We start from the raw sequence: 25,405 nt of genomic DNA on the forward strand, positions 1-25,405 counted from the left end.
AAACATTCAAAATATTTAAATAAATAGTATTGTTGTTTTTTAATCATGCCATTAATCGCGGTTAATTTTTTTAATTGCTTGACATTATATATAATGTGTGTGTGTCTATATAAGCTATATTGATTTCCCAGAGGAATGCTTTAGAAAGTAAAACATGCCACATTTATGTACAGTAGTTTACAAATGTCCCCAACCTCCTTGAGAAGTGAAACTTTGCATGTACAAAAACAACGAGGACTCTTTGTGGCACCATTTATTCTTTTGCGCAGAGACTGTCTGGTTTGGCCAATGTATAAATAAATAAACACAAATCTGACATCAGGAATTATAACATTCAAAAACCAGTAGGAGAACATTTCAATTGCCCTGGTCACTCAATTACAGACTTAAAAGTGGCAATTCGTCAACAAAAAAACTTCAAAAATAGACTCCAACGTGAAACTGCAGAAGTGGAATTAATTTTCAAACTGGACACCATCAAATTAGGCCTGAATAAAGACTGGGAGTGGATAGGTCATTAAAAAAACTAATTTCCCCATACTAATTTCCCCCTACTGTTACTCACACCCTCTTGCCAACTGTTTGAAATGGGCCACCCTCATTTCCACTACAAAAGTGATTTTTCCTCCCTTGGTATTCTACTGTTAATTGAATTGTCTTGTTAGACTGACCCCCCACTTGGTAAGGCAACTCCCATCTTTTCATGTACTATGTATATATACCTCACACATCTGATGAAGTGGGTTCTAGCCCATGAAAGCTTATGCTCAAATAAATGTGTTAGTCTCTAAGGTGCCACAAGGACTCCTCCTTGTTTTTGCTAATACAGACTAACATGGCTACCACCCTGAAACCTGTTGCATGTGCAGGCATCAGTCTGGGATCAGAAAAGAAATGTTGGTAACCTGAACCAAGCACAGGATTTTTAAAGAAAACTCTGGGGGAGGAGTTAGTTCTTGGTTTTCTTTTTTAGATAGTAAAAGTATAAAACGTGATCCTGCACTTACCCACTCATTTTTCTAGTCAGGCAAAACCAGCAGTGATTTCAAAGGGTATTTTGCCTACATAAGGAGTGTAAGATCTGGCCTACAGAGAGAACACAGAGGCCTTGCCTTCACTAAGAAAAAACGTGGTTTGTTTGGGTGTTTTACATATGTAAAAATCCATATTTTAATACGTGTTAGCTCACTGAGGTGACACCAAAGCTCCTACTTATTAAAATTGCAATGGTCTTGTCTACCAGAGGATTTTAACGTGTGTGTTAATGTATAAAAATACACCCGTTTTCCTACTGGGGATGCGGTCTTTTGATGAAATTCACCCCCATGTAAAGATCTAGCAGCTCTAAGCCTATGCAGCAGTTAAATCCACAAAATGTGGCTTTGATGGTGCCTAGGCCTTCTGCTGGCCCTCTGTGGAGGGCTGTATTTTACCTTTTAAAAGGGAGCACCTGAGTACTGCAGAAAGTGACCCAGAGATCGATAATTTTTTGCTTTAAAAGCAATGTGTGTGTTATAGAGATGGTTGCTACAGTTTTCATTCTACTATTAAAATAGTATTTTGAGAATTAACTTACTCAAATTTTCCAGCTCCCAAGAAGATTCTTTATACTGGTGTGAGCCTTTAAGTTTAGCTTTGCAGATGAATCTCCTTCCAATATCCTCAACTGCAAGACGTAATATTAAGCTACTGGTGCAGAAGAAAAGTCCATGTGGTCCACTTGTCACGTCACTAATGAAGGGTTTCTCTGGCACTCCATCATCATCTTTATACCAAGCCAATTCAATTGTTTCAGGGTAAAAAGAATGAATTCTGCAAGTCAAAGTTATAGGCTCATCTGGTCTTGGCACATCTGTAGAACATAGGATTGGATCCAATACTGGCATGGCTAGAAAGTAAAACAATGAGATTTGCGCATTTAACAAGAATCAGCTTTTTAAAATGTGATGATCAGCACACGACCAGTTCTGTAAGGTACTGAGCACCATCTGCTCCCCTAGAAATCAATGGGATTTGGGGGTGCTGAGCATCTTGCAGGAGACCTTATGTCTAGACTCTTCTACCTCATCCATCTCATTTGCTATCTTAAGACTTTGTACTCAACATACATGAGTGTCATAGTTCACTCAAATAAAATATTTTACAGTAGGCCAAATAAAATATTGAGCTCAGGTACACCTAAAGGTGAACTTAAAAGATCAGAATCACAAAATAAGCAGTTAAATTCAAGCTTCTCTCTCTCTGCAGATTTCTACACGTGTTTGCAAGGGAGATTTTCTGATGTTTATTCAGGAAAAATCTGAATTGCCCTATTGCCCACAAGAAGAATCTTTTTGGACATCTATCAATATTGTATACTGCACAGAAAGCAGACGTTACATACTGCTACCTCTAACTTTAGGCAGAAAGCTGCTTTATTAATGCACTGTATGTAGAGTTACACACTAATACAGCTGTTCTACTAAGCAGTCAGTCAGTCTGAGAAAGCAGGACTAGCTGTCATCTCAATTCTAAACCCAATATATACATTTTAGGAGCAGATACAAAAGATCAATTAAGCTATAAAGAGCTTGAAATCACAATGTCCAGGGGAAAAAATAATTCTCAATCTACATGTAACAGTTGCTGTTCCAACACTGAAAATGTGATGCCAAGACAACAAATCTATTTTAAGCAGCTAAACTCACCCAGGTTGTCAATCGTAGAATATCAGGGTTGAAAGGGACCTCAGGAGGTTATCTAGTCCAACCCCCTGCTCAAAGCAGGACCAATCCCCAACCAAATCAATGACACAGTAGAAAAGTTCTGTGCTATGGGGTCAAGTTCAATATACAGTTAGTCCCTGGTTTTAAATGAGAGTTGGTAGTATTTTCCCTCTGCTGATACTCACAACTTCTTGTCAACTGTTGGAAATGGGCCACCTTGATTGCATTGCCCTCATTAACACTACAAAAGTAATTTTCCCTCCTGGGGTATTCTCCCCTTTTTGTCAACTGTTGAGAATAGGCCACTTCCACCTTAACTGAATTGGCCTTGTTAGCACTGACCCCCCACTTGGTAAGGCAACTCCCATCTTTTCATGTGTTATAATATATATTCCGCTTACTATATTTTTCACTCCATGCATCTGATGAAGTGGGTTTTAGCCCACAAAAGCTTATGCCCAGATAAATTCATTAGTCTCTAAGGTGCCACAAGGACTCTTCATTGTTTTTATTCCAATTAAGGAAGCCACTTTAATTTTAACATGCCACAGACCATACTTTCTTTAGGCCACGATGCACAGGCCAGCATGCTAGCAAGGCATACTTCCCAGCATCTGTAATTGCTTCTTGACTCTATGTATATCTCAAGTGTAACCTTTTAAGTTCTCCAATGCAAAATTTACATGATATTTTCTGCATACTTAAAAGGGTCTGTTATTCACAAATATTCATGTTTCCAAGCAGTCCAAATGAAAACTAGGGAAACACCTTGTGACTTTACTAGTTCTTGGAAAAATATGAGAAGATACCTAAGAATTCAGTACTGAGATACTAACATTACCACATAGATAGGATATAATATGTTACCAACAGCAATGCCAAATAAGGGAAACTAAAGCCATAGATCTTCAAGCAAAGGGAATCTGGGGTAAAGTATTATATATAAGCACAGAGACAAAGAGCACCAAGCCTCAAAATGCCATGAATGAAAAACCCAAGGTTAAATGCTGCCTGAATTTCCCATCAGATGGCTTTGCAATGTGGAGCTAATATTCATTTTGAGAAGAAATATTTTATTGTAATGCCAGCTATGAACCTGTCAACAATAAAATTGTCAACAAAAGTCATTACAAAATTATTCAAGATAGCTAAATCCAAAGCTGACTGCAAAGAGTTATAGGGGGATCTCAAAAAACTAGGTCACTGGATGAAAAAATGGCAGATGATATTCAACATTGAAAAGTGCAAAGTAATGCATGTTGTAAAAAAATGATAGGGTCTAAACTAACTCTTACCACTGAATAAAGAGATCTTGGAGTCATCATGGATAGCTCTCTGAAAACTTCAGCTCAATACACAGCAGTGATCAAAAAGGCTAACAGAATGTTAGGAACTTCCAGGAAAGGAGTAGAAAATAAGACAGAAAATATCATAATGCCCCTATATTGATCCTTATTGTGCAGGCACCTTGAATACTGTGTCCAGTTCTGGTTACCCCATCTCAAAAAGGATATAGTGGAATTGGAAAAAGTTCAGAGAATGGCAACAAAGATTATCCAAGGCATGGAACGACTTCCATACAAGAAGAGACTAAAAAGATTAGGGTTGTTCAGCGTCAAAAAGAGACAATTAAGGGGAAATATGATAGAGGTTGTCATAAATATAAAGGGAAGGGTAAACACCTTTAAATCACTCCTGGCCAGAGGAAAAACCCTTTCACCTGTAAAGGGTTAAGAAGCTAAGATAACCTCGCTGGCACCTGACCAAAATGACCAATGAGGAGTCAAGATTCTTTCAAACCTGGAGGTGGGGGAAACAAAGGGTCTGTCTGTCTGTGTGATGCTTTTGCCAGGACCAGAGCAGAAATGCAGGTCAGAACTCCTATAAAGAGTTAGTAAGCAGTCTAGTTAGATAGGCGTTAGATTCTGTTTTGTTTAAATGGCTGATAAAATAAGCTGTGCTGAATGGAATGTATATTCCTGTCTTTCTGTCTTTTTGTAATTTAAGATTTTGCCTAGAGGGATTCTCTATGTTTTGAATCTGATTACCCTGTAAGGTATTTACCATCTTGATTTTACAGAGGTGATTCTTTTACTTTTTCTTTAATTAAACTACTTCTTTTAAGAACCTGATTGCTTTTTCATTGTTCTTAAGATCCCAGGGTTTGGGTCTGTTTTCACCTATGCAAATTGGTGAGGATTTTTATCAAGCCTTCCCCAGGAAAGTGGGTGTAGTGCTTGGGGGGATATTTTTGGGGGGGAGACGTTTCCAAGTGGGCACTTCCCCTGTTCTTTGTGTAACACTTTGGTGGTGGCAGCTTTTAACCTAAGCTGGTAAGAATAAGTTTAGGGGGTCTTTCATGCAGGTTCCCACATCTGTACCCTAGAGTTCAGAGTGGGGAAGGAACCTTGACAGAGGTCTATACAATTTTGAAGGGTGTGGAAAAAATAAATAGGAAAGTGTTATTTACCCTTTCCTACAATACAAAAACCAGGGGTCACCCGATGAAATTAACAGTCATCAAGTTTAATACAAGCAAGAGGAAGTACTGTTTCAGTCAACACACGGTTTACCTGTGGAACTCACTGGTATGGGATGCTGTGATGGCCAAAATGTATAACTGTGTTAAAAAAGAACTAGATAAGTGAATGGAGCATAGGTCCATTAATGTCGATTAGCCAAGATGGTCAGGGACATAACCCCATGTCCTGGGTGTCTCTAAACCTCTGACTGTGTGGGAGGGGAAGACAGGTCGATGAATCCAGTATTGCCCTATTCTGTATGCTTCCCCTGAAGCTCTGGCACTGGCCACTGCTGGAGACAGAATACTCAGCTGGATTAACCATTGCTCTAACTCAGTATGGGGCAGTTCTTATGTTCTTAATTCAGACAGTAACTGAACTTGAAGAAGCTAAACTTTGCGTACTGCAAAGCACTTTGCTTACCTATGACCTTCAGTGTTGTTGTTTCAATAGCCGGATGTTGCTGAAGGGCCTCATGTATGATTTCAAGAGAAAGCTCTGCCTTATCTAGCTCATGCACGTTTGGAGATATATGAATGATGCATGGAACTTCATAAGTGCCATTATCTAGTGACTTCAAGTATATCTGAAACTGAAAATTCTTTGACTTAGTCAGGAGAGCAGCACTTTCCCCATCTTGCTGGATGTCATCCTTTTCACTGTTCCAACAGTAAATTTTTTCCTTTTCTTTTTGTAGATACTTTTTCAGAAAAAAAGCTACAGTTATAGGTTTTGGACGAAAGCCAGAAAATTGACAATACAAAGAAGTGTCTTCTAAATGCTTCATTTCCACATTCCCTATGAATACCATTATTGTTGGTGGAACTGCAATAAAATATGAAAATATGTAAGTTAGTTGCACAATGCACCATGCTGGGAAGAATGACACTAAAAGGTGAACTGCAATTTTTCTATCTCTGCTGCATAAGTTACACTGTATTTCTGTATGCTAAAGCATTGTGCTTACCAACATTAACTATCTTTACCAATGCTGAATTTTTAAATATACCATATGGTTGAATTCCCTTGATTCAAATGCCCCAATTGTTGTTTCTTCTCCACAATCCTTAGTAGATAAGTGACTATATGGTCAGATACATACAGTCCTCAAATTTTTAGTCTTTCACATAAATCTTTCTCAATAAAGGGGTATCTGAGCAAGGGTTACATCTCCCTTTTTATGTATCAGTATTTTTTCTGTACAGTTAGTACTAAAAAAATAGATCATATTGTTAAAAGTTATCACTTTAAGTTAATTCCAGTTACTACTGATGTTGTGTTTGTATGGAAGAATTCAGAATGACACTCTCACCTACTAAACCAATAAAAGGCAACTTTAAGAGCAAATCCTTTTGTGACAGTATATGAAAGCAGAGCATTTCTTACCAAGCCTGTCACTTCTCCTATTTAATACCTATCATGTTCCAATTTGTTTAAAATGTTCTAGTCAAATACAAAATAATACCTAATTTTTTCCCAAAGGGCTTCAGAGGCAGTGAAGGTTTCAGTGAAAATGGGGGTTGAATAAGCAGGGGAACAAAAAGCAATGGCGTGCCCTGCTTTTGGGACATTTGACTAACCTTCAGTTAACTGATGGGTGGCTAAAGAGCATTCTGAGGTACTGATTGTTATTAGTTTGTCCACTAGTGTTAGCTCTTGTGAATATCTGAATTCTAAGTTTATTAGTTTCCATTAGGATTTCATTAGCACAGTGCACCTTTAAAACTACTTACTTTTCTTAAAACACTTATTGTACACGAAAACTCCCAAACCGAGCACAATAATACAGGCTATTATTGTTCCAATGACAGCTCCAATTAAAATGCTTGAATCGGACCTGGGGGCTGTGAATGAAAAAAAAAATCTGATAATCCTAAACTTGCTCAAATCAAAGAATTTAGTGAAACATATCCACTCCTTCATTTCCTTGTTGAATATTTGAAATGTCACAGAAAAGTTAAAGTAGGCCTAAAATTATAACCCACTGAACTACAAAAGAGACCACAGAATAACTGCCAGGTATGTTTTGCTGTATCAGATCAGAGCTTCCAAAGGTCGTAATAAGAGACCACTAAGAGTACTGAAACGCCCACTTCAAACATTACATATTTGCAAACCTTCACGGATGAAGACCACAAAAAAGTGTTGCAATGTATTGTACAGTCAAAAACAGCCTTTTGTTAAAGACAAGTCTGGATCAACTCAGTGAGCTTAGAGAGGCACCAAAATGTTGTTAGCCTGACCTACCACCAAAAATACACGCCACTAAAATGGTGCACCTGGAACAGCTCTAATATCCAAAAGTGTCCGTGGCGCCAACATATTTCAACCTCTTCTTTTTGCAGACTGGCACTCCTGGGCTGCTTTGCCAGTCCTCCCATTCCATAGCTGTTTCTTTGAGTGTCATTGCATAGCCAGTTCTCCTGCCCCGCTGTCTCTCCTAAGTGACACCTGATATCACTGCACCCCAGGGATAGCAAAAGGTTGACATGGTTTAAATTCCTTCAAAAGAGGTCTAGCCACAGCATTCTGGAACACATGACATATCAAAAGAAAAGAGATAAGACCCTAAAGGGGGTGGATACCTGTGACAGTCAAGATGCTATTGAGAAGTAACTTGGCAGAAAATGTTTTGTGACTCACAATACATCTGTAGACATTTCCATTATCTTGCAAAGACGGTTGCAGCCTTAATTTACTAATGACATTAAATGTGCCATCTTCATTTTCTACAGAGGCTCCTGTGCAGATATCCTCTGCTGTTACGCTACTGTCCTGATTATTCTTTGAAATCTTCATCCATTTAATGTCAACCGAATTTGGATAGAACTTATTGACTTCACATGACAGAGTCTTCTCCTTGTCGCTTTCTATTGTAACTTCCTTTGGAGACAAGCTGACAGTTGGTTGAGCTGTATGGAGAAAAAAGTTAGATTACGGTTATAGTCATAGCTATGGTGACACTTTAATAATGTTACTTTTGTTGTAACACACATATTACCCAAATGTCTGATATGTGCAATGTTTCATCTTTTTTCCCTAAACGAGTCATTTTTCCCCGGAAATATGACTGCAGTAGGGAATATTACTTGGATGATAAACAGCACTAATGTTCATTAGGACCTTGGCAGTTTTGTTATTCTCTGCTATTTCTAAAAAAAATTTATAGAGAGAGAATAATAGTGTCTCAGATTTACAGCATTTCTGACTAGTGAAAATGCCACTGCAAGACTAAGGTTTGGATAATGAAAACCTTATCTAGCTAGGTTTCAGAGGAACAGCCGTGTTAGTCTGTATTCGCAAAAAGAAAAGGAGTACTTGTGGCACCTTAGAGACTAACCAATTTATTTGAGCATGAGCTTTCGTGAGCTACAGCTCACGAAAGCTCATGCTCAAATAAATTGGTTAGTCTCTAAGGTGCCACAAGTACTCCTTTTCTTTTTGCTTATCTAGCTAGAACCTTAGCAATTATGACAAACAGGCTTATTTAGATCCACATTTCCCCTCATCTGCAAAAAAATCATGGAAGGGGAATATTTAGACTGATACCGCTGTGGAGATGTTGTAGGGGAAAATGAGCTGCAGTGTTCTCTGCTTGTAGCAAGGAAAGCGACAGTGAATAGAGAACAGGGATTGTGCCCTCTCCAAGGCAACTAAGATGGAGATATATAGAAAATACCAGGACAAACCCCAAAGATGAAGACTGCCAATCCACATATACATTCCCATGGCAGGTGTGCTCACCAAACTCCTGCCATCATTACTGGCAGCACAACTTACCCAATTTCTTGGGTTATTCCACTTATATCATGCAATTCCCACTCCTCCACAGGGGCTCCGTGGGGTGAGGAAACTAGTACCCTAAAATGGACTCCCATATTCAAATAATCTGCCTTCAAGTCCCCAGGATATAATATGAAAGAAATTCTACAATAAAATCACTTACCAACTACCTCTAAAACAGCTGTTCCCTGAGCATCAAAAGGGGTGACAGTAACTTGGCAGGTATATGTTCCCGCTTCCTTAAACTGTATCTGTGGGAGAGAGAGTGCAGCATTTCCTCTTCTCAGGTCACTGTCAGACATACTGGCCCCATTTCTATGGGGAGTATGGTCTCCAATAAGAAATGTGAATACTTCCTCTTTTTGGTCTGCTCTCGGAGTCTTAAGATACCAGGTAACTCCCACATTCTTGAGATCCAGTTCTGCTGTACTGTACCCAGAGATCTTGCATGGTATGGAGATGTTATCATTCAGTGACACTATTTGTGGGGTGCTTCCCATCAGCACTTGAAGAGTTTCTTCAAAAACAGAAAGTATATATTTTGAGCAATACATCCTAAAGGCAAGGTTCCTTTTAACGCAGTTATTTGGCTGAAGGATCATTCGGTATTTTAGTAGCCTGTTTCCTGACCCATAATCCTCTGTAACCTGTCTCAATGGAAATCTAATGAAAGCTTTCCTTTCTAAATTGATAATGGCTTTATGAATAACAATTTTTGCTTTTATTTGAATGAAATAATAGAGATAACGCAGGCTAGTTGGGTGGCCCTGGTCCTTAGGAACTACAGTGCAGGAAAAACTTTAGAAGTGAATACACTGCATATTACATGTAATACACGGGAGCTTTGTGGTAAAACTACAGCAGCACCTAATGGAAGAGAAATGTGCATTCTATGTATCCATCCATCCATCCCAGGTATTTATATGGACCCTATCATAATCATTTATATGGACCCTTATCATAATCGCAGAGCACCTCAGACTCTCTTATGTATTTTATCCTCACAGTACCCCTGTGAGGTAGGGAAGTGCTATTATCCCCAATTTACCCATTGGGATATGACGCACAGAGAGACTGAATGACTTGCCCATGGCCAAGCACGCAGTCTGTTGTGGAGTGGAGAACTTAACCCAGTTGAGTCCCAGGCTAGCGCCCTCAACACTAGACTCAGTGTCCCAGTCAGAAGCCACTTGTGCATCTTCTCTAAAGGAAAATCTGTGCTGCTGGGTCCCCATCGCCACTGGGGTGAGGGGAAGAGGGACACAACACGACCAATTCCTTGTCATAGAATTATAGAAGTGTAAGACTAGGAAGGGACCTCAATAGTTCAGTCCCCTGCACTTAAGGGGACTGATAATAAGTAATAACTAAACCATTCCTGACAGGTGTTTGTCTAACCCAGTAGTTCTCAACCCGCGGCCCGCAAGCCACTTGTGGCCCAATTAGCACACAGCTGTGGTCCATGTGACATCCTCAGGGCCATACAGGTAGTTTATATATTGTGTGGATGCAGCCCACATAACACATAGAGTGCTGCATATGCAGCCCACAATGGTAAATAAGTTCAGAACCACTGGTCTCACCTGTTCTTGACCTCCAAAGACAGACATTCCCCAACCTCCCTCAGCAATTTGTTCCTGTGCTTAACTACCCTGACAGGAAGCTTTTCGCAATGTCCAACCTAAACCTCCCTTGCCTCAATTTAAGCCCATTGCTTCTTGTCCTATCCTCAAGGTTAAGGAGAACAACTTTTCACCCTCCTCCTTGTAACCACCTTTTATATACTTGAAAACTTATCATGCCCCTTCAGTCTTGTCTTCTCCAGACTACACAAACTCATGTTTTTCAATCTTTCTTCATAGGTCATGTTTTTTAGACCTTTAATCATTTTTGTTGCTCTCCTCTGGACTTTCTCCAGTATGTCCACATTTTTCCTGAAATGTGGCATCCAGAACTGGACACACCACTCCAGTTGAGGCCTAATCAGCACAGAGTAGAGTGGAAGAATTACTTCTTGTGTCTTGCTTACAACACCCCTGCTAACACATCCCAGAATGATGCTTTTTTTGCAACAGTGTTACACTGTTGACTCATGTTTAGCTTGTGATCCACAATGACCCCCAGATCCCTATCTGCAGTACTCCTTCCTAAGCAGACATTTCCCATTTTGTATGTGTGCAACTGATTGTTCCTTCCTAAATGGAGTACTTTGCATTTGTCCTTATTGAATTTCATACTATTTACTTCAGACCATTTCTCCACTTTGTCCAGATCATTTTGAATTTTAATCGTATCCTCCAAAGCACTTGCAACCCCTCCGAGGTTGTTATTGTCCACAAACTTTATAAGTGTACTCTCTATGCCATTATCTAAATCATTGATGAAGATATTGAACAGAACTGGACCAAGGACCGATCCCTGCAGGACCCCACTCAATATGCCCTTGCAGCATGACTGTGAACCTTGATAACTCCTCTCTAGGAATGGTTTCAGAGTAGCAGCCGTGTTAGTCTGTATTCGCAAAAAGAAAAGGAGTACTTGTGGCACCTTAGAGACGAACATTTATTTGAGCATAAGCTTTCGTGAGCTATAGCTCACTTCATCAGATGCATCCGATGAAGCTCACGAAGCTTATGCTCAAATAAATTTGTTAGTCTCTAAGGTGTCACAAGTACTCCTTTTCTCTCTAGGAATGGTTTTCGTGCCAGTTATGCACCCACCTTATTATAGCTCCATCTAGGCTATATTTCCCTAGTTTGTTTATGAGAATGTCATGTGAGACAGTATCAAAAATCCTACTAAAGTCAAGATATACCACATATATCACTTTCCCCCATCCACAAGGCTTGTTACTCTGTCAAAGAAAACTATTATATTGGTTTGATACGATTTGTTCTTGCCAAATCCATACTGACTGTTATTTAGTTATCTTCTAGGTGTTTGCAAATTCATTGCTTAATTATCTGCTCCATTATCTTGCTGGGTACTGAAGTTAAGATGACTGATCTGTAATTCCCCAGGTTGTCCTTATTCCCGTTTTTATAGATTGGCACTATATTTGCCATCTTTTAGCTCTCTGGAATTTCTCCCATCTTCCATGAGTGTTCAAAGATAATCGCTAATGTCTCTGATATCTCCTCAGGTAGCTCCTTGAGTATTCTAGGATGTATTTCAGCAGGCCTTGCTGACATGAAAACATCTAACTTGTCTAGGTAATTTTTCACTTGTTCTTTTCCTATTTTAGCCTCAGATCATACCTCATTTTCACTGGCATTCACTGTGTTAGAAGTCCAATTGCTACTAACCTTTCTGGTGAAAACTGAAACAAAAAAAGCATTTAGCACTTCCACCATTTCCACATTTTTTGTTGTTGTCTTCCCCCCTCATTCCCCACTCTTTCCCCTGTCCTTGGTCTTCCTCTTGCTTCGGATGTATTTGTAGAATGTTTTCTTGTTATCCTTTATGTCTCTACCTATTTTAATCTAATTTTGTGCCGTGGTCATTCTAATTTTATCCCGACATGCTTGTGTTGTGTGTTTTGTTTTGTTTTTTATTCATCCTTTGTAATTTGACTGAGTTTCCACTTTTTGTAGGACTCCTTTTTGATTTTGAGACTAATGAAGTTGTCCTGGTTAAGCCAGGATGGTCTCTTGCCATACTTCCTATCTTTCCTATGCAGTGGGATAGTTTGCTCTTGTGTCCTAAGTAATGTCTCTCTGAAAAATTGTCAACTCTCTCAAACTGTTTTTCCCTTAGACTTGTTTCCCATGGGATCCTACCTACCAACTCTGAGTTTGCTAAAGTCTGTCTTCTTGAAATCCATGATCTTTATTCTGCTGTTTTCCCTCCTACCTTTCCTTAGGGCTTGGCTACACTTGTGAGTTAGAGCGCATTAAAGCAGCCCTGGGTGCCCTAGCTCACTACCCGTCGACACTGGCAAGGCAGATAGAGCACTCTGACTTTACGGCTACAGCGCTGCTGGTACTCCATCTTGGCGAGAAGATTAACACTTGTTGTGTAGTGGCTGAAACACCCGGGCATCAGTGTGAAGGAGGTGTTGCATTACTGCGCTCTGATCAACCTCCAGAAACGTCCCATAATCCCCTTAAGTCAAGTGTCCACTCTTCTCATTGTTTTGAACTCACCTAGGAATGCGGATATGCCCTTTGAAAGCTCCGTTTCTGACAGCCGGCTCGGAGACAAAGCAAGCCCTTACTGTGGAATGCTGTCTGTGTGTGAGAGAGAGAGAGAGGCGGGGAGGAGGGGGAGGTCTGCTGCCGTCTGAAACTTACGAGACAGCACGCTGACATGCTTTCAGCCCCCCAAAAGCCCACTCTCTTTCACCCCCACATACACACAACACACTCTCTCTTGCACTCCACCCCACCACACCCCCATTTGAAAAGCACGTAGCAGTAAATTGCATGCTGGGATAGCTGCCCATAATGCAACGCTCCCAATGCCGCTGCAAGTGTCGCAAAAGTGGCCACGTCAGTGTGCTTGAAGATGTCAGTGTGGACAGATTGCAGCGCTTTCCCTACTGCGCTCTACAAAGGCTGGTTTAACTCAAAGCACTCTGCATCTGCAAGTGTAGCCATACCCTTAGAATCATAAACTCTATTATTTCATGATCACTTTCACCCAAACTGCCTTCCATTTTCAGATTCTCAACCAGTTATTCCCTATTTGTCAAAATCTAATCTAGATCAGCCTCTCCCTGGTAGCTTCCTCCACCTTCTGAAATAAAAAATTCTCCCTTCCCTTTGGGGAGACAGATGAATAATAAATACAGATAGATTCTTGCATAAAATCTATCTTTGGAAATGTGTCAGACTTCCATAGGCTATTTCAAAATAGCCAGGGAAGAACTCCAGGATCTCCAAAATGATCTCAATCTTGGGCATGTCTACATGACAACAGTAAAAGAAAAGGTGTCTCCCTATACACATGAAAAATGTGATTGTAGCACATGTAAGCATACCTGTGGTAGCTTTTGCATGGCTGCCTATGGGCCTGCTTGGGGACACTGTTTCCATTCGGGTACATATCTGCTCTTGTCTCTATTTGCTGCATTCTGTATTTCCTGCATTCTGTACACACAGGACGATGTAATGCAGCATCACCAAATAATATAGAGAACTGCAACATCAGTCTCTCAAATGGGTGATCTCCCCCTAAGTCTGGTGCATTCAGATTTGGTTCAGTGTTGTTGATTTTCAACTTCTTGAGCTCAGGCAGTTTGACTGCTCACATACCAGGACCTTCAGGAATCGTTGTATAACACTCCATAGAGTGGAGAGATGACAAGAGATGGCATGTGCTGAGCGTGAGGAAGGTTACCAGGGGAGAGTGGAGGTTGTATCACTTTCTTACTGTACTCATTGCATTGACAAGACCTGTACAGACCATAGGAGGCCTAATGGTGGTCTCAAGAATTTAATTATTACTGCAGAATCTTGAAGCAGTGGGGAACCACCTCACCATACTTATGCAGCCCAACTGCACTGTACAGTTATGGAGGCAACTTCAGCAGATGTGGAGGGGGAAACCCCTCCCTAATGGGTGACCAATTAATTCATCCGCACCCCTACACAGAGGCAGAATGATTCCTGCACCCTGGTGGTAGTGGTGGAAGTAAGATATCAGCAAGGCACTGCAAATTTATAGCGCCATGATGTGTGTGATAGTGGGTTGGTTTCTTCTTTCTTCCCACAGCCTCCAAAGGAACTTAAAAAGGGATGTTCTCCCCTAACGCAGCCCTTTCAGCTGACAGCACTGAAAGGGAGCTGGCAGCCAGAGGAGGTGATGAGGTGGAGAAGTAGAAGGATATTACAAAACAAAAGAAAAAGAAAAATATTTTAGAATACAGAGATCTTGGTCTCATCCTCCATACCACAGCAGGTGGCTGTGTGATACTGCAGCCCAAGTAATGGAGAGGAACCGGGATATTGGGAGCTCATTAGAGAGACAAAAAGTTGATTTATGTGAGCTCCTCTTCCCTTCCCAAACACTTCCCCAACTTGCTTCTGTGAAGAAGGAGTGAGATGTTCCTGCACTGATCCAACTGTTGTGGGATAAATCCCAGTTTATATGGCAGTGAGGGGTCACTCCATCCATTGCTTCTGCATAACCAGCCCGAAGGATCTGGTCCCACAGAAACAGCTGGCATCCTTTTACAAGCCTATTTTAGTAGTCATGCAGGGTATGTCTGCACTCCAAATGAAAAATGTGATTGTAGCACATGTAAGCATACCTGTGGTAGCTTTAAGCTAGCTAGAGCATGGATAACAGTGAAGTGTAGATATGTTGGCATGGCCTTCAGCATGGGTTAGCAACAAGAGTACATACCCAGACTCCCTGAAGGGCTTCTGTTTGGGTTTTTGGCACAGGCTTCAGCATGGTCTAGCAACCCAAGTATTTTGTTGTTTATACTTCCTGAAATTTCAGTTTTTTATGGATTAAGAAGCAATTACACTGTGTAGGTTTGGGGTCTTGCTTGGGTCTATACTTTTACAAAACTTCTCTTTGTTTTATTCTATATGTCCTTTATTTTGGTGAAATTTCTAAAAATGTAAACTTACATTGCTTTTTTTTAAAATTAGCCTTTGAATAAAGAACTGAGAGCCTTGAGTTAGGTGGGAGAATAACTGATTCCAGGAGTGAAAGTAATTTAAGGGACTTACCGGTATGCAGGGCGGACAGGATCCTGAGCAAGGTGGGGGGATGGCTCAACCAGAAGGGGCGGGGCATGGGGTGGAAGGGGCGGGGCTGGGGCCAGACTCCCCTAGCCTGTCCTTCAGCATGGCCCAGCAGTGATTTAAAGGGCCCGGGGCTCCTGGCCACTGCCACCAGCGCTACCCCAGGGCTCCAGCAGTGATTTAAAGGTCCACAACCTGGGACCCTTTAAATTGCTGCCGAGCCCTGAGGCTCCCAGCTCCTGCTGCTACCCCAGGACTCCGGCCACGACTTAAAGGGTGCTATGCACTGGCATGGAGGGTAAAGCATAGTCAGAAAATCTGAATCTACTAGAAGGGAGGTAGACAGATACTTTCTTCTTTTTTTTCTCCTGAATTGAGTGTTTCCATCTTGAACAGTCAACACAGCAACAGACCAGCACAAGTGTGTTGCTATTGCAATCCTTCATGTGCTCTTGCCTACTTAAAAAGAGTACCAGCCTAGTGGTATGCCGCTTAAGTGGCAATAGCTTGTCCCAGGCTCCAGTCCAACCAACTTATTTTTTATTTATATATAAATAAAAAGTTTGCACAATGAGCTGTGCTAAAATTTGTGAAAGAACGCTGAGGCTCATTTATGTCAGCTGCACTCTTTGAATAAGGGCAATTTTGCATTGCAAGATCAGTCTTTAAATGCAAAATGTAAGTCCAGTTCATCTAAATAAGTCCCAATGTGTTTTTAACTAATTTAAGAACAGCTGATTGTACAAATTACTGATAGAGGGGAATCACTTTGCTCCCCATGTAGCCAACTTGGGGGTTAAGGGCAGCTGACTAATAGCACACAGCAGCACAACCCTAGCGTATGGAACAGGAAGTACAGCAGAGGCTAGGCCATTGAAAATACAGGGGGAGTTTAGGCTGGTCGTGGCTTGAGATCCAATTATGTTAGACCTAACACTCAAACTCTAATTAATAAACAGAGTGAAAAGAACCGCTCTGGTACCAGTCAGAGTGGGGATTGTCACTGACTCCCTAGCATCACCTCCCCAGGGGACTCAGCCTCCAGTTGTGACATTTTAAACAAACGGCCCTTTGTAAGTTTCAGAGTAACAGCCGTGTTAGTCTGTATTCGCAAAAAGAAAAGGAGGACTTGTGGCACCTTACTTGAGCTTATGCTCAAATAAATTGGTTAGTCTCTAAGGTGCCACAAGTACTCCCTTTGTAAGTTAAATATTAAACGTCTGGTTTAAACAAACAGCCAGGCCCCGGATAACCCCTGAGCCCCAGGGAGAGGCCAGATCGGATTGGTAAACAGGCGAGGGAGTTTTGGGGAGGCCGGGCCCAGCCGGGGAATCGGAACGCTGAGCAGTTACAGAATTAAACCCAAGACACCAGCTGGGCCAGGCAAACCAACCCCTGCAATGAGAGGAGGGAGCCCCTCAAAACCCTTCCCCATCCCACCCCGCTGCAGGCTCAGGACGCCGGGGACACTGGGCGCTACACCCGCCCCCCACCCCATACCCCTTGGCCCGGGGGCATCCGCAGCTTGGCCCGATTCTGTACCGGGGCCGCCCCCATCGCTGTGGCCCGAGGACCTCCCTCCCGGCCGCCCCCGGCCGAGCGCTCGTTCACCTGCCAGCTGGAGCAGGCCGCCGAGACCCAGGAGCAGCAGGCACCGCTGCCCAGCGGAGCCCCCTGCCCACGCCATGGCCCGCGGCCGACCCAGCCCGGGGGCGGCGGTCGCTCTGCTCCGTCTGCCCCGGGCCTGAGCGCTGTGCGTCTGGATGGCAAAGGGACGTTGTTTCGCTTTTACTTTCTCTCTCTGGTATCCTTGGCCCCAAGAAGGGCGCGGTGCATGAAGCCTGGGGATGGGATCGGAGCTGGCACGCCGCATGGCGTGTACTTTGTACCAGGAAAGACCAGTCATTTTCTGGCTTTGCGTTTGTGTGACCCCCACGCAAACACTAAAAGCTGGGACTTCCTTGTTTTTAAAAGCACTGACCCACCAGCTTCCACCTCCCCACCCCATCGCCCAAAGCCCTACCCCGACAAAAGTGTAATGCCTGGCAGAAAGAGTCACCCAAAGAGACATGAAGGAATTTTGTAGCTGCTAGGCTACTGATAGCCTCTCTCTGCGAGACGAAAAATAGTCCAAAACTAGAGAAATGGCTCAAAAAATGTGGGAGGTTGTTATGGAAAAATAATGCACCAGTTTAGTTACCATTTATTCAATACTCAAAGTACACCCACCTGCAAAAAAACCCCCAAAACCCAGCACACCTGTCCATTATTCTTGAATATTAACATTCCATAGACTCACTGGTTTAAGAAATATGTGTAAATCGGGAATTTCAACTCCATTTGGTGCGATCACCAGCAACAACATGTCCTGGGTAGTGTGAGGAGAATGGTGGTTGCACCCAGTTAGGGGGAGAAATCTGATGATTATATTCCTGTATAAGGTTTCTCTAAACAAAGCTCACTGTGGTGGTGATTATCATTTGTCCCTGATATTTACATGGCAATGATTTGTAAATAGATTAATTACTACTGTTAGTCTTAGAATTTTTACCAGAGCCAAGATGCATGGCAATTATTTAAAAATGTCCTGTATATAATACCTATCACTTAGTGCACCCCTAGATTGCTGGAGGAAGACAGAAGCATCAGCCCTGTAGCTAAGGGGAGGCGCACATGAGAGGTCACTGCCCCCCTGGAAATCTCTTTCCTCACCTCTCCTGTAGAAATAAGATGTGTTCCAGTTTTTTTCTCTCAGTTTCTGAGTTTCCTCAGATGAATGATTGTAGTCCTAAGGCCCAGAGTTGTAGTCACAATTCCAGTAGCCCACAAAGGGTGTGTTATTGACTGTGTTTCAGCTAAGTGAGTGTGGTGACTGCATTATGTTGCTGCTATAATAAAAGATACCAGTAAGAAAGTGTGTACAGAAACTGCATCTGCAGGGAGGCATCCAAAGTATATGAAGCAGAAAGGGGGGACATAGGGCTCTGTGCTGGAGTTTCTACAACCAGACCCTGCCTACCAGTTTGGAGGGGGGAAGAGGAGAGGACAGAATTCCTTTCCAACTGAGAGAGAGGAGAAAGGTCCTTTTGGAGTGTGTAAGAGAGCATGGATAGGCTGACTAGAACTGGAATGCTCCTGTAGCATCCAGAAGAAACCTTAGATGAGCTGTCCACTGTCTGTGACATAACTGCAGTCAAAGAGAACCCCCTAGATTGGCTGGCAACAGGATTGTGAGTACCATTTCTATTAAAGCTGAAAAGGCCTTTTGTTTTCTTGTAGGCTGTATGCACAGCCTGGCGATGCTGGTGGAATGGGAGCTGCTATGGACTTTAGCAAATCTGGATTTTGCCATTGGAAAATTTTCTTAATCAAACAAGAAAACTGCTTAATCCACTTGAATGCAGTGGCTGATTGAAGAAACGCTACAGAGTTGGGGTGTCTTTTGTCTTGTTTTTGTTTTGATATTTCTTCATTTGTGACACTTAGGGTCTAGACACCCCAAAAGGAGTTCTGGGGTCTGAATCCCAAAGAATGTGCAATTGAATCAACTGGTTGTATACAATATTACTGTGTTTAAATATGTCAAGCAAGGTCTCGTATGAAAACCTGTAATGTGCTGAACCTGTTGGTTATTATAAGATACGTATACAAACTGTGGTTATGAGTTTATGTATTTGGGTATATAAACCTGTGCTCATAATTTGTGCTGCAGCATTCAGCTACACCTCATTGCAGGGAGGTGAAACAATCAGACACACAGGGCTACCTCCCCAGCCAGACAAGACTAGCTTTAAGTACTTAGCATTGTACAATCCAGAAATGAGAAGGGTGGACCATGAAAATTAATGGGAAAGCATTGAAGCAACTTGAAACTGAAAAGAAAACCTTAGTCAAAAAAAAAGGAGGGAATTCCCCCCCACACACACACACCCCCACCCTGAATAACCATGAATCACCATGCCAAGAAAGAGAGAGAGAGAGAGAGAAATATTTTAAAAACAGGCTCCTCGGCACCTATAAGAAATCCCGTATCATGAGGAAAGCTCCAAAACTTGATGTGAAGATCCAACATGCAAAATATTTACAAAATATTTATTCAGGTTATTCATTTGGTCAATAACTGAATTATTAATTTGATTATGATATTTATTTTACCATAACTTCGTTTTAGAGTTGCCACAATTGTTGCTTTGATCTCACCCTCACAAATTGAAAGAAAGAGGTACTATTTAAAAACCTTGGCAAAATACTGATAGTCCACTCAGCCACAAAAAACCCATCCCATTTGAATTTTGTTTCTTTTTCACTGTTAATAAGTCTGATAGACATGCCTGTGTTTGTAAACACAGCGCTCGTAGCCTGTCTACACTAGCACTTTAAAGCGCTTAGACTTGCTGCGCTCAGGAGGGTGCTATAACACGTAAGTGTAGATAAGCCCTCAGACTCACTGCCACGGGGTGCAGCATAGACATACATTTAGTTCTCTCAGCCCTTATAGGCTATGTCTACACTTCATTGTAAATCTGGGTCAGTGGGATCCAGGCTTGTGGCCCTGGTGCTTCCAAACCCATACTTGAGCATTCACACTGCATTGTAAACCTGTATTTACAATTTCTGGACTCAGGTCTCATTGCCATGCTAACGTGTCCATACTGCACTATGCAGACTGTCTGATTTGGTTCCATGGCTTGAGCTGTGTCCATATTGCAAAATGACAGGGCTTGGATCCAAGTCACAATGGGACTCGGGCTCTGACCTATCCCTTAGCAGAACTTGGATCCAGAGTGCTTGCTGACCCAAATCAGACCGATTTGTGTGTGGATGGCATGGGGACTTGGGCTCAAACCTGAGTCAGAGCCCATGCTTAGGATATGTCTACACTGTAAAAATAAACCCTCAGCAGCGAGTCAACTGACAGGCTCTGGGGCTTGTGCTACAGGGCTAAAATTAGCCATGTGGACATTCAGCCTCAGTCTGGAATTTGGGCTCCAAGACCCTCTCCAATGGCTGCATTAGGCACCTGCATTCCATGTAATTGCAGGGGACCTGACATGGTGACTCAGTTACTTGTCCATGGTGACAAATACGGCTACAGTGGAGCCAGAACCTGTCCTACCTGTGCAGAGGATGCCAGTTTTGTTGAGAAAAATGGTGTGCTCCATACACTGTGACCTCACACATACAATACATGGGAGACCACGCTGTTCAGAGGATGCCATTTTGCTCAACAAAATGGCGTCCTCCAGAGAGGTAGAGGCCCCGGAATTGAACTTTGCACGGAGCCCCCATGGAACAAACGCGCCCCCTCAGCCAGAGCCCAGGCTCCAGCCACAGCCCAAACACCTACGCTGCTAATTTTAGACCCATAGCACAATCCCTAAGAGCCCGAGTCAGTTGGCCCTGGCTCTGAGACTTACTGTCATGAGTCTGTTTTCACAGTGTACAGGTACCCATAAGGTGCAGGGTAAACGTACCATTTGACATCCAGGAGTTCATCAAGCTCTCACCTAGCCTCATTAGTCCCCACCCCACCTTCTCAGGTTGGGAGGCAACGGATTATGGCACAGGCAGGGCTGGGCCCAATGCCCTTTACAGAGGCAATCACCACGTGGTAATATCCTATCACATAGAAAAATGAGATTAACATATCCCTAAACAAAAAGCTTATGACTATGATTTGTACACTTGTTAAAATGTCAGAAATAACCCATTCTAAAACATTAGAAATGCTACTTATTCTTATAATGTTGTTTGCTACAGGCCCAGCATAATGCTATTCCCAGATCAGCCCAGAGCCAAGACTTTCTAGAGAGGAGCATGGGAATTGTAGGCTGCAGCAGGGCATTCTGGGAAGGAGTGCCAGGAAAGGAGCCTTCCCTCAGAGCAGTAAGAGACAGCAGGCTTGTCTCATGGGTTTCTCCAGGTTGAACTCTAAAAGCTTGGGCCGCGACTAAAGGTGCGTTAGAGCTAGTGTGTGCCAAAAGAGAGGAGAATAGGGCTGGTGGGTCTTATTTTTGTTTGTGGACTGGAGGGGCTTTGTTTGGCAAGTGCTTTTGAGATGAAGAAGGTGCCTTGTGGACTGAAGCAGGGCTTGTGGAAAGCCGAGGGTTAGCATCTGCTTCCTTTCAGGGTTTCCAGCACAGGGCGGTGGCTTGATTTGCTGGATTCTTGTGACCAGGCTGGCTGTTTGTTATTGGAACTTTGCTACCTCAGAAGGGTGAAGCTCAGTTTGATTTAAGGGCTAAACCACTGCTACAGAAAATGGAAACTGAGGCAGGAGCTGCATCACCAGAGGCGGAGGTAAGAGCTCTGTAACAATACTGTTACATATTTACATATTTTAGACATATAAAGACCCTCACTGTTACTATCCAGACTGCAATCTAAGTGAATGTCGAAGAGAATGTAAATGTATTTCCAAGTTTCCAAAGAATTATCACATTGACTTCAATATTTGTGCAGCACTAAATGTTTTACAGTGAGAAGACAAAGTCCTTGCTCGGAAACACTTTCAGTAAAAATAACAAATATGCACCCTGAGGAAAAAATTAACCTAGAAATATTATAGTGTGGTAACAAAAGAAAATGCTCCTTTTTAAAAAATACAAACTGCTTTAAAAATTGCTGATTAAATTCCTTTTGTGAAATTCAGCTTCTATTTAATGTTATTTTCCAACCCTCTGTTTTACTGCAGCTGGGCAGCTATCATAAATGTGCATGTTTCTTCTTGGTATAGGCAGAAACCATATATACCCTTGTAAACATTCACTCGCTACTACCTGTCATTGTTTTAGTTTATGTTTTACAGTAATTTAATACAGTCAAATTGCAAATGACCTGAAAAGTCACTGTCTTCCATTTGTTGGTGTATAAATTACATTTGTATATGTTTTTAGTGAGAATGTTGGATGATGTGTTGTATGGAGAAGAGAGAGGTGTTTTGGGCCCCGGAGAGACAGAGTTGTTTCAAAACCCTTCTTCACTTATGCAGCATTAAACAATTAATTGTGGTTCTGGGTTTGCATCTGTTACTGCAGACAAACTCCCATTGCAACATCCAGCTAATAAATACATTTTAATAGCTTATTAATTGCACATGTTAAAGCGCTTGAAACTTAAAAAGTAACACTTGAATTTTAACAACCTCCCTTATTTCTTTTATGTTTGCTGTACGGTGTCTTTTATATTATTATTTGTGTTGCTAGGACCCTCAGTCATGGACCAGGAGCCCATTGTGCTAAGCACTGTACAAACACAACAAAAAGAGAAATCTCTTGTTAGTCTATTGAGATCATACTAAATTTCTAAAAAAAAGGGGGAAGAATCCATTATAAATACCCCAGAACTGTTGAGGTCTGTTCCTTTTCAGACATAAACAAGAGACATTTAAGGAAAGCAAAAGACAGAAATTGCAGCTTTTGTTTGTGTTTTTCCCACTTGCAAATTAGCTGATAGGAAGTTACAGGCACAACACAATCTTATTGTGACCTGCAAACTCTTCTGTGTATGTTAAGGTGTTGATTTTACCTTGCCTTTTCTTATTGCAGCAGTGTTGCAAAATCAAATGCCTTGTATACTTAAGCCAAACTTTTAAGACAGAAAGCAAAAAAAGAGAAAGGAAAGAGATGAAATAAGGAAAAATGACACAACAGGGTGGCTGGGAAGGATAATAGTAACTCCAACCATCAATCTGGGTGCAGCTGAACCTAATGCAGATAGTGGTATTAGCTGGTGTGCTCTTCTTGTTCAGTCAGGACTCAGGCTAGTCAAAGAGTTTGTGTTTAAACTGTTTTTTAATGGAAAACTGGGTGTTTGACAAAACATTTTTCAGAGAAAGTCTTTGCTTTCTGTGGGAAAACTTAGGTTTTATTTATTTATAAATATATTGTCAAAAGAACATCTGAAAATCCAAATATTTTAGCAAAAAACCAAAATATTTAGATTCTGAAATGCCATCTTGTAGTTCAGGTGCTTTGTGTTCCCATTTTTCTCTCTGAGTCAAGTGCTCCAGCCATACTTAAATTTCCATTATACACTGCTGCCATGAGAGTACCATGGTGCACTGTTTCCCCTCACCAGTGTAGTCCAACCAGTGGGCCTTGCCTATAGAGCACCATGAGGCACCCGAACTGCAGCTCCCATAAAGCACTCTAGCAGCATTTCAGGATTGAAATATTTGGCCAAATCCCAAATATTTCAATTCTGGATTTTGGCCAAATATTTCATTTTTTTGACAAAAACAAGATAGGATTTTTTGGTCAACATTTTCCAGCAAAGGGCAGTGGGGAGGGAGGGAGAGGAATTCCAACCAGCTTTATTTGGGACCTCTGTCAGGATGAGGACCCTGGAGGTCCAACAAATGGTTGATTCCTGGATCCCAGCTGAGATATGAACCTGAGATTTCTGCTGCCACCCTTCACGGGTGTATCAAATTTCTTTCCCTACTTTATCTCTGTCTGGGTCTGGATTTTGGGCAGAGGTTCAGGTCATTTTTTACTATATCTGAACCAGTTTTCCCATCACTAATTGTCCAGCATGTGTATGCTGTCTCATAATAACTATCATTCTGGTTAGAAGTTTAAAAGGAACAGAATAACTGTTTGTTAAACCCTAGAAAGTCAGGGATAGAATTGCTGTTTGATGTCCACCTTCCTTGCTTTATGGATCATCCAAGCTTTAAAATGTATTTTTCTTCTAGTGGTCCATCTTCAGTATCAGCCTCACATTGGACCTTACACTCTTTATTCTGTTCTTTGGCTTTAAAAGTCACAGAGGAAATAAAACCACCCTCATACTCAGCATTTTCTATTCCTTCATCAATGGGATATTTTCCCTTAAACCAGGAAACGTAGGTGTCACATGTATTCCTTCCACATATAAAACAGTGAAGTGTCCCATCCTCACCAGCCTTTAAGTTGCTGCTGTCTTCAGGGTGTTAGCTGTCTCTTGACTAGAGGGGCTATGGCAGTGATTCTCAACCTATTTACCATTGTGGGCTGCATCCAATACTACCCATATGGCCCTGAGGATGTCACATGGGCTGCAGGTTGAGAACCACTGGGCTAGGGCCTAAAAAAAAGATACAGTTGTCATGAAACAGGATTATAAATAAACCTACACAATGATAAGGCCTCAGAAGCAGGGACCTTCATCTTTGCTGAATGTTAGGATATGTTTTGCTGCTCAAGTTGTAATTTTTACAGTCATATTTTTTTCTGTTCACATGTGACTGTTGCCTTTTAAGCTTACATAAATAAACAGGGGTTTAGGTCCCCAAAGCCCATATCTCATGGATGTGCTGGAGTCTGGGTCCATCCATGAGGAAGCCTTGTCCGGTCATGTTCCTTCTCTGGTCCCTGTGGGCCTCTCCAGCTGCCCTGCCTGCCATGGACCCCAAAACCCCCACTGCTACCTTCAAGGGGTTTCCAAAGCGTCAAGAGGCCTGATACAAAGTATTACTGATCAGTGTTAGTTTTTGTGTTAGTTCTCAATACATTGATTTGATAGTGTAACAAGGCACAGCCTCTCCAACCATGCCCCTTCCAAGCAAATGAATCCCTGATCCCACAGAGAGACCTTCAAGGGCATGGAAGAGGGAATGATTGCCTTCTCTCACTTCTCCGAGTAGGCTTTCCATCCCTGTGTCTGAAGAGGAAATGGGAGTGAGTAGGGCCATTGTTTTGAGATGGGGGCTCTG

At 42.0% G+C, this 25,405-nt stretch overlaps 1 protein-coding gene across 1 annotated transcript in view; it reads right to left on the reverse strand.

Moving 5' to 3' along the window:
* Positions 1–17,585, reverse strand: part of LOC142072496 (uncharacterized) — a 36,623-nt gene extending 19,038 nt beyond the window's left edge. The window contains exons 1-6 of the mRNA XM_075129365.1: positions 17,320–17,585; positions 9,174–9,527; positions 7,813–8,139; positions 6,961–7,071; positions 5,651–6,052; positions 1,577–1,888 (exon numbers count right to left, since the gene is read on the reverse strand). Coding sequence (XP_074985466.1) covers positions 1,577–1,888; positions 5,651–6,052; positions 6,961–7,071; positions 7,813–8,139; positions 9,174–9,527; positions 17,320–17,581 — 1,768 coding nt within the window. The 5' untranslated portion in view covers positions 17,582–17,585. The remainder of the gene's footprint in view (positions 1–1,576; positions 1,889–5,650; positions 6,053–6,960; positions 7,072–7,812; positions 8,140–9,173; positions 9,528–17,319) is intronic.
* Positions 17,586–25,405: the final 7,820 nt, after the last annotated feature.

The sequence above is a fragment of the Caretta caretta genome, chromosome 6 (assembly GCF_965140235.1).
Source record: "Caretta caretta isolate rCarCar2 chromosome 6, rCarCar1.hap1, whole genome shotgun sequence".
Taxonomy (NCBI): Eukaryota; Metazoa; Chordata; order Testudines; family Cheloniidae; genus Caretta; species Caretta caretta.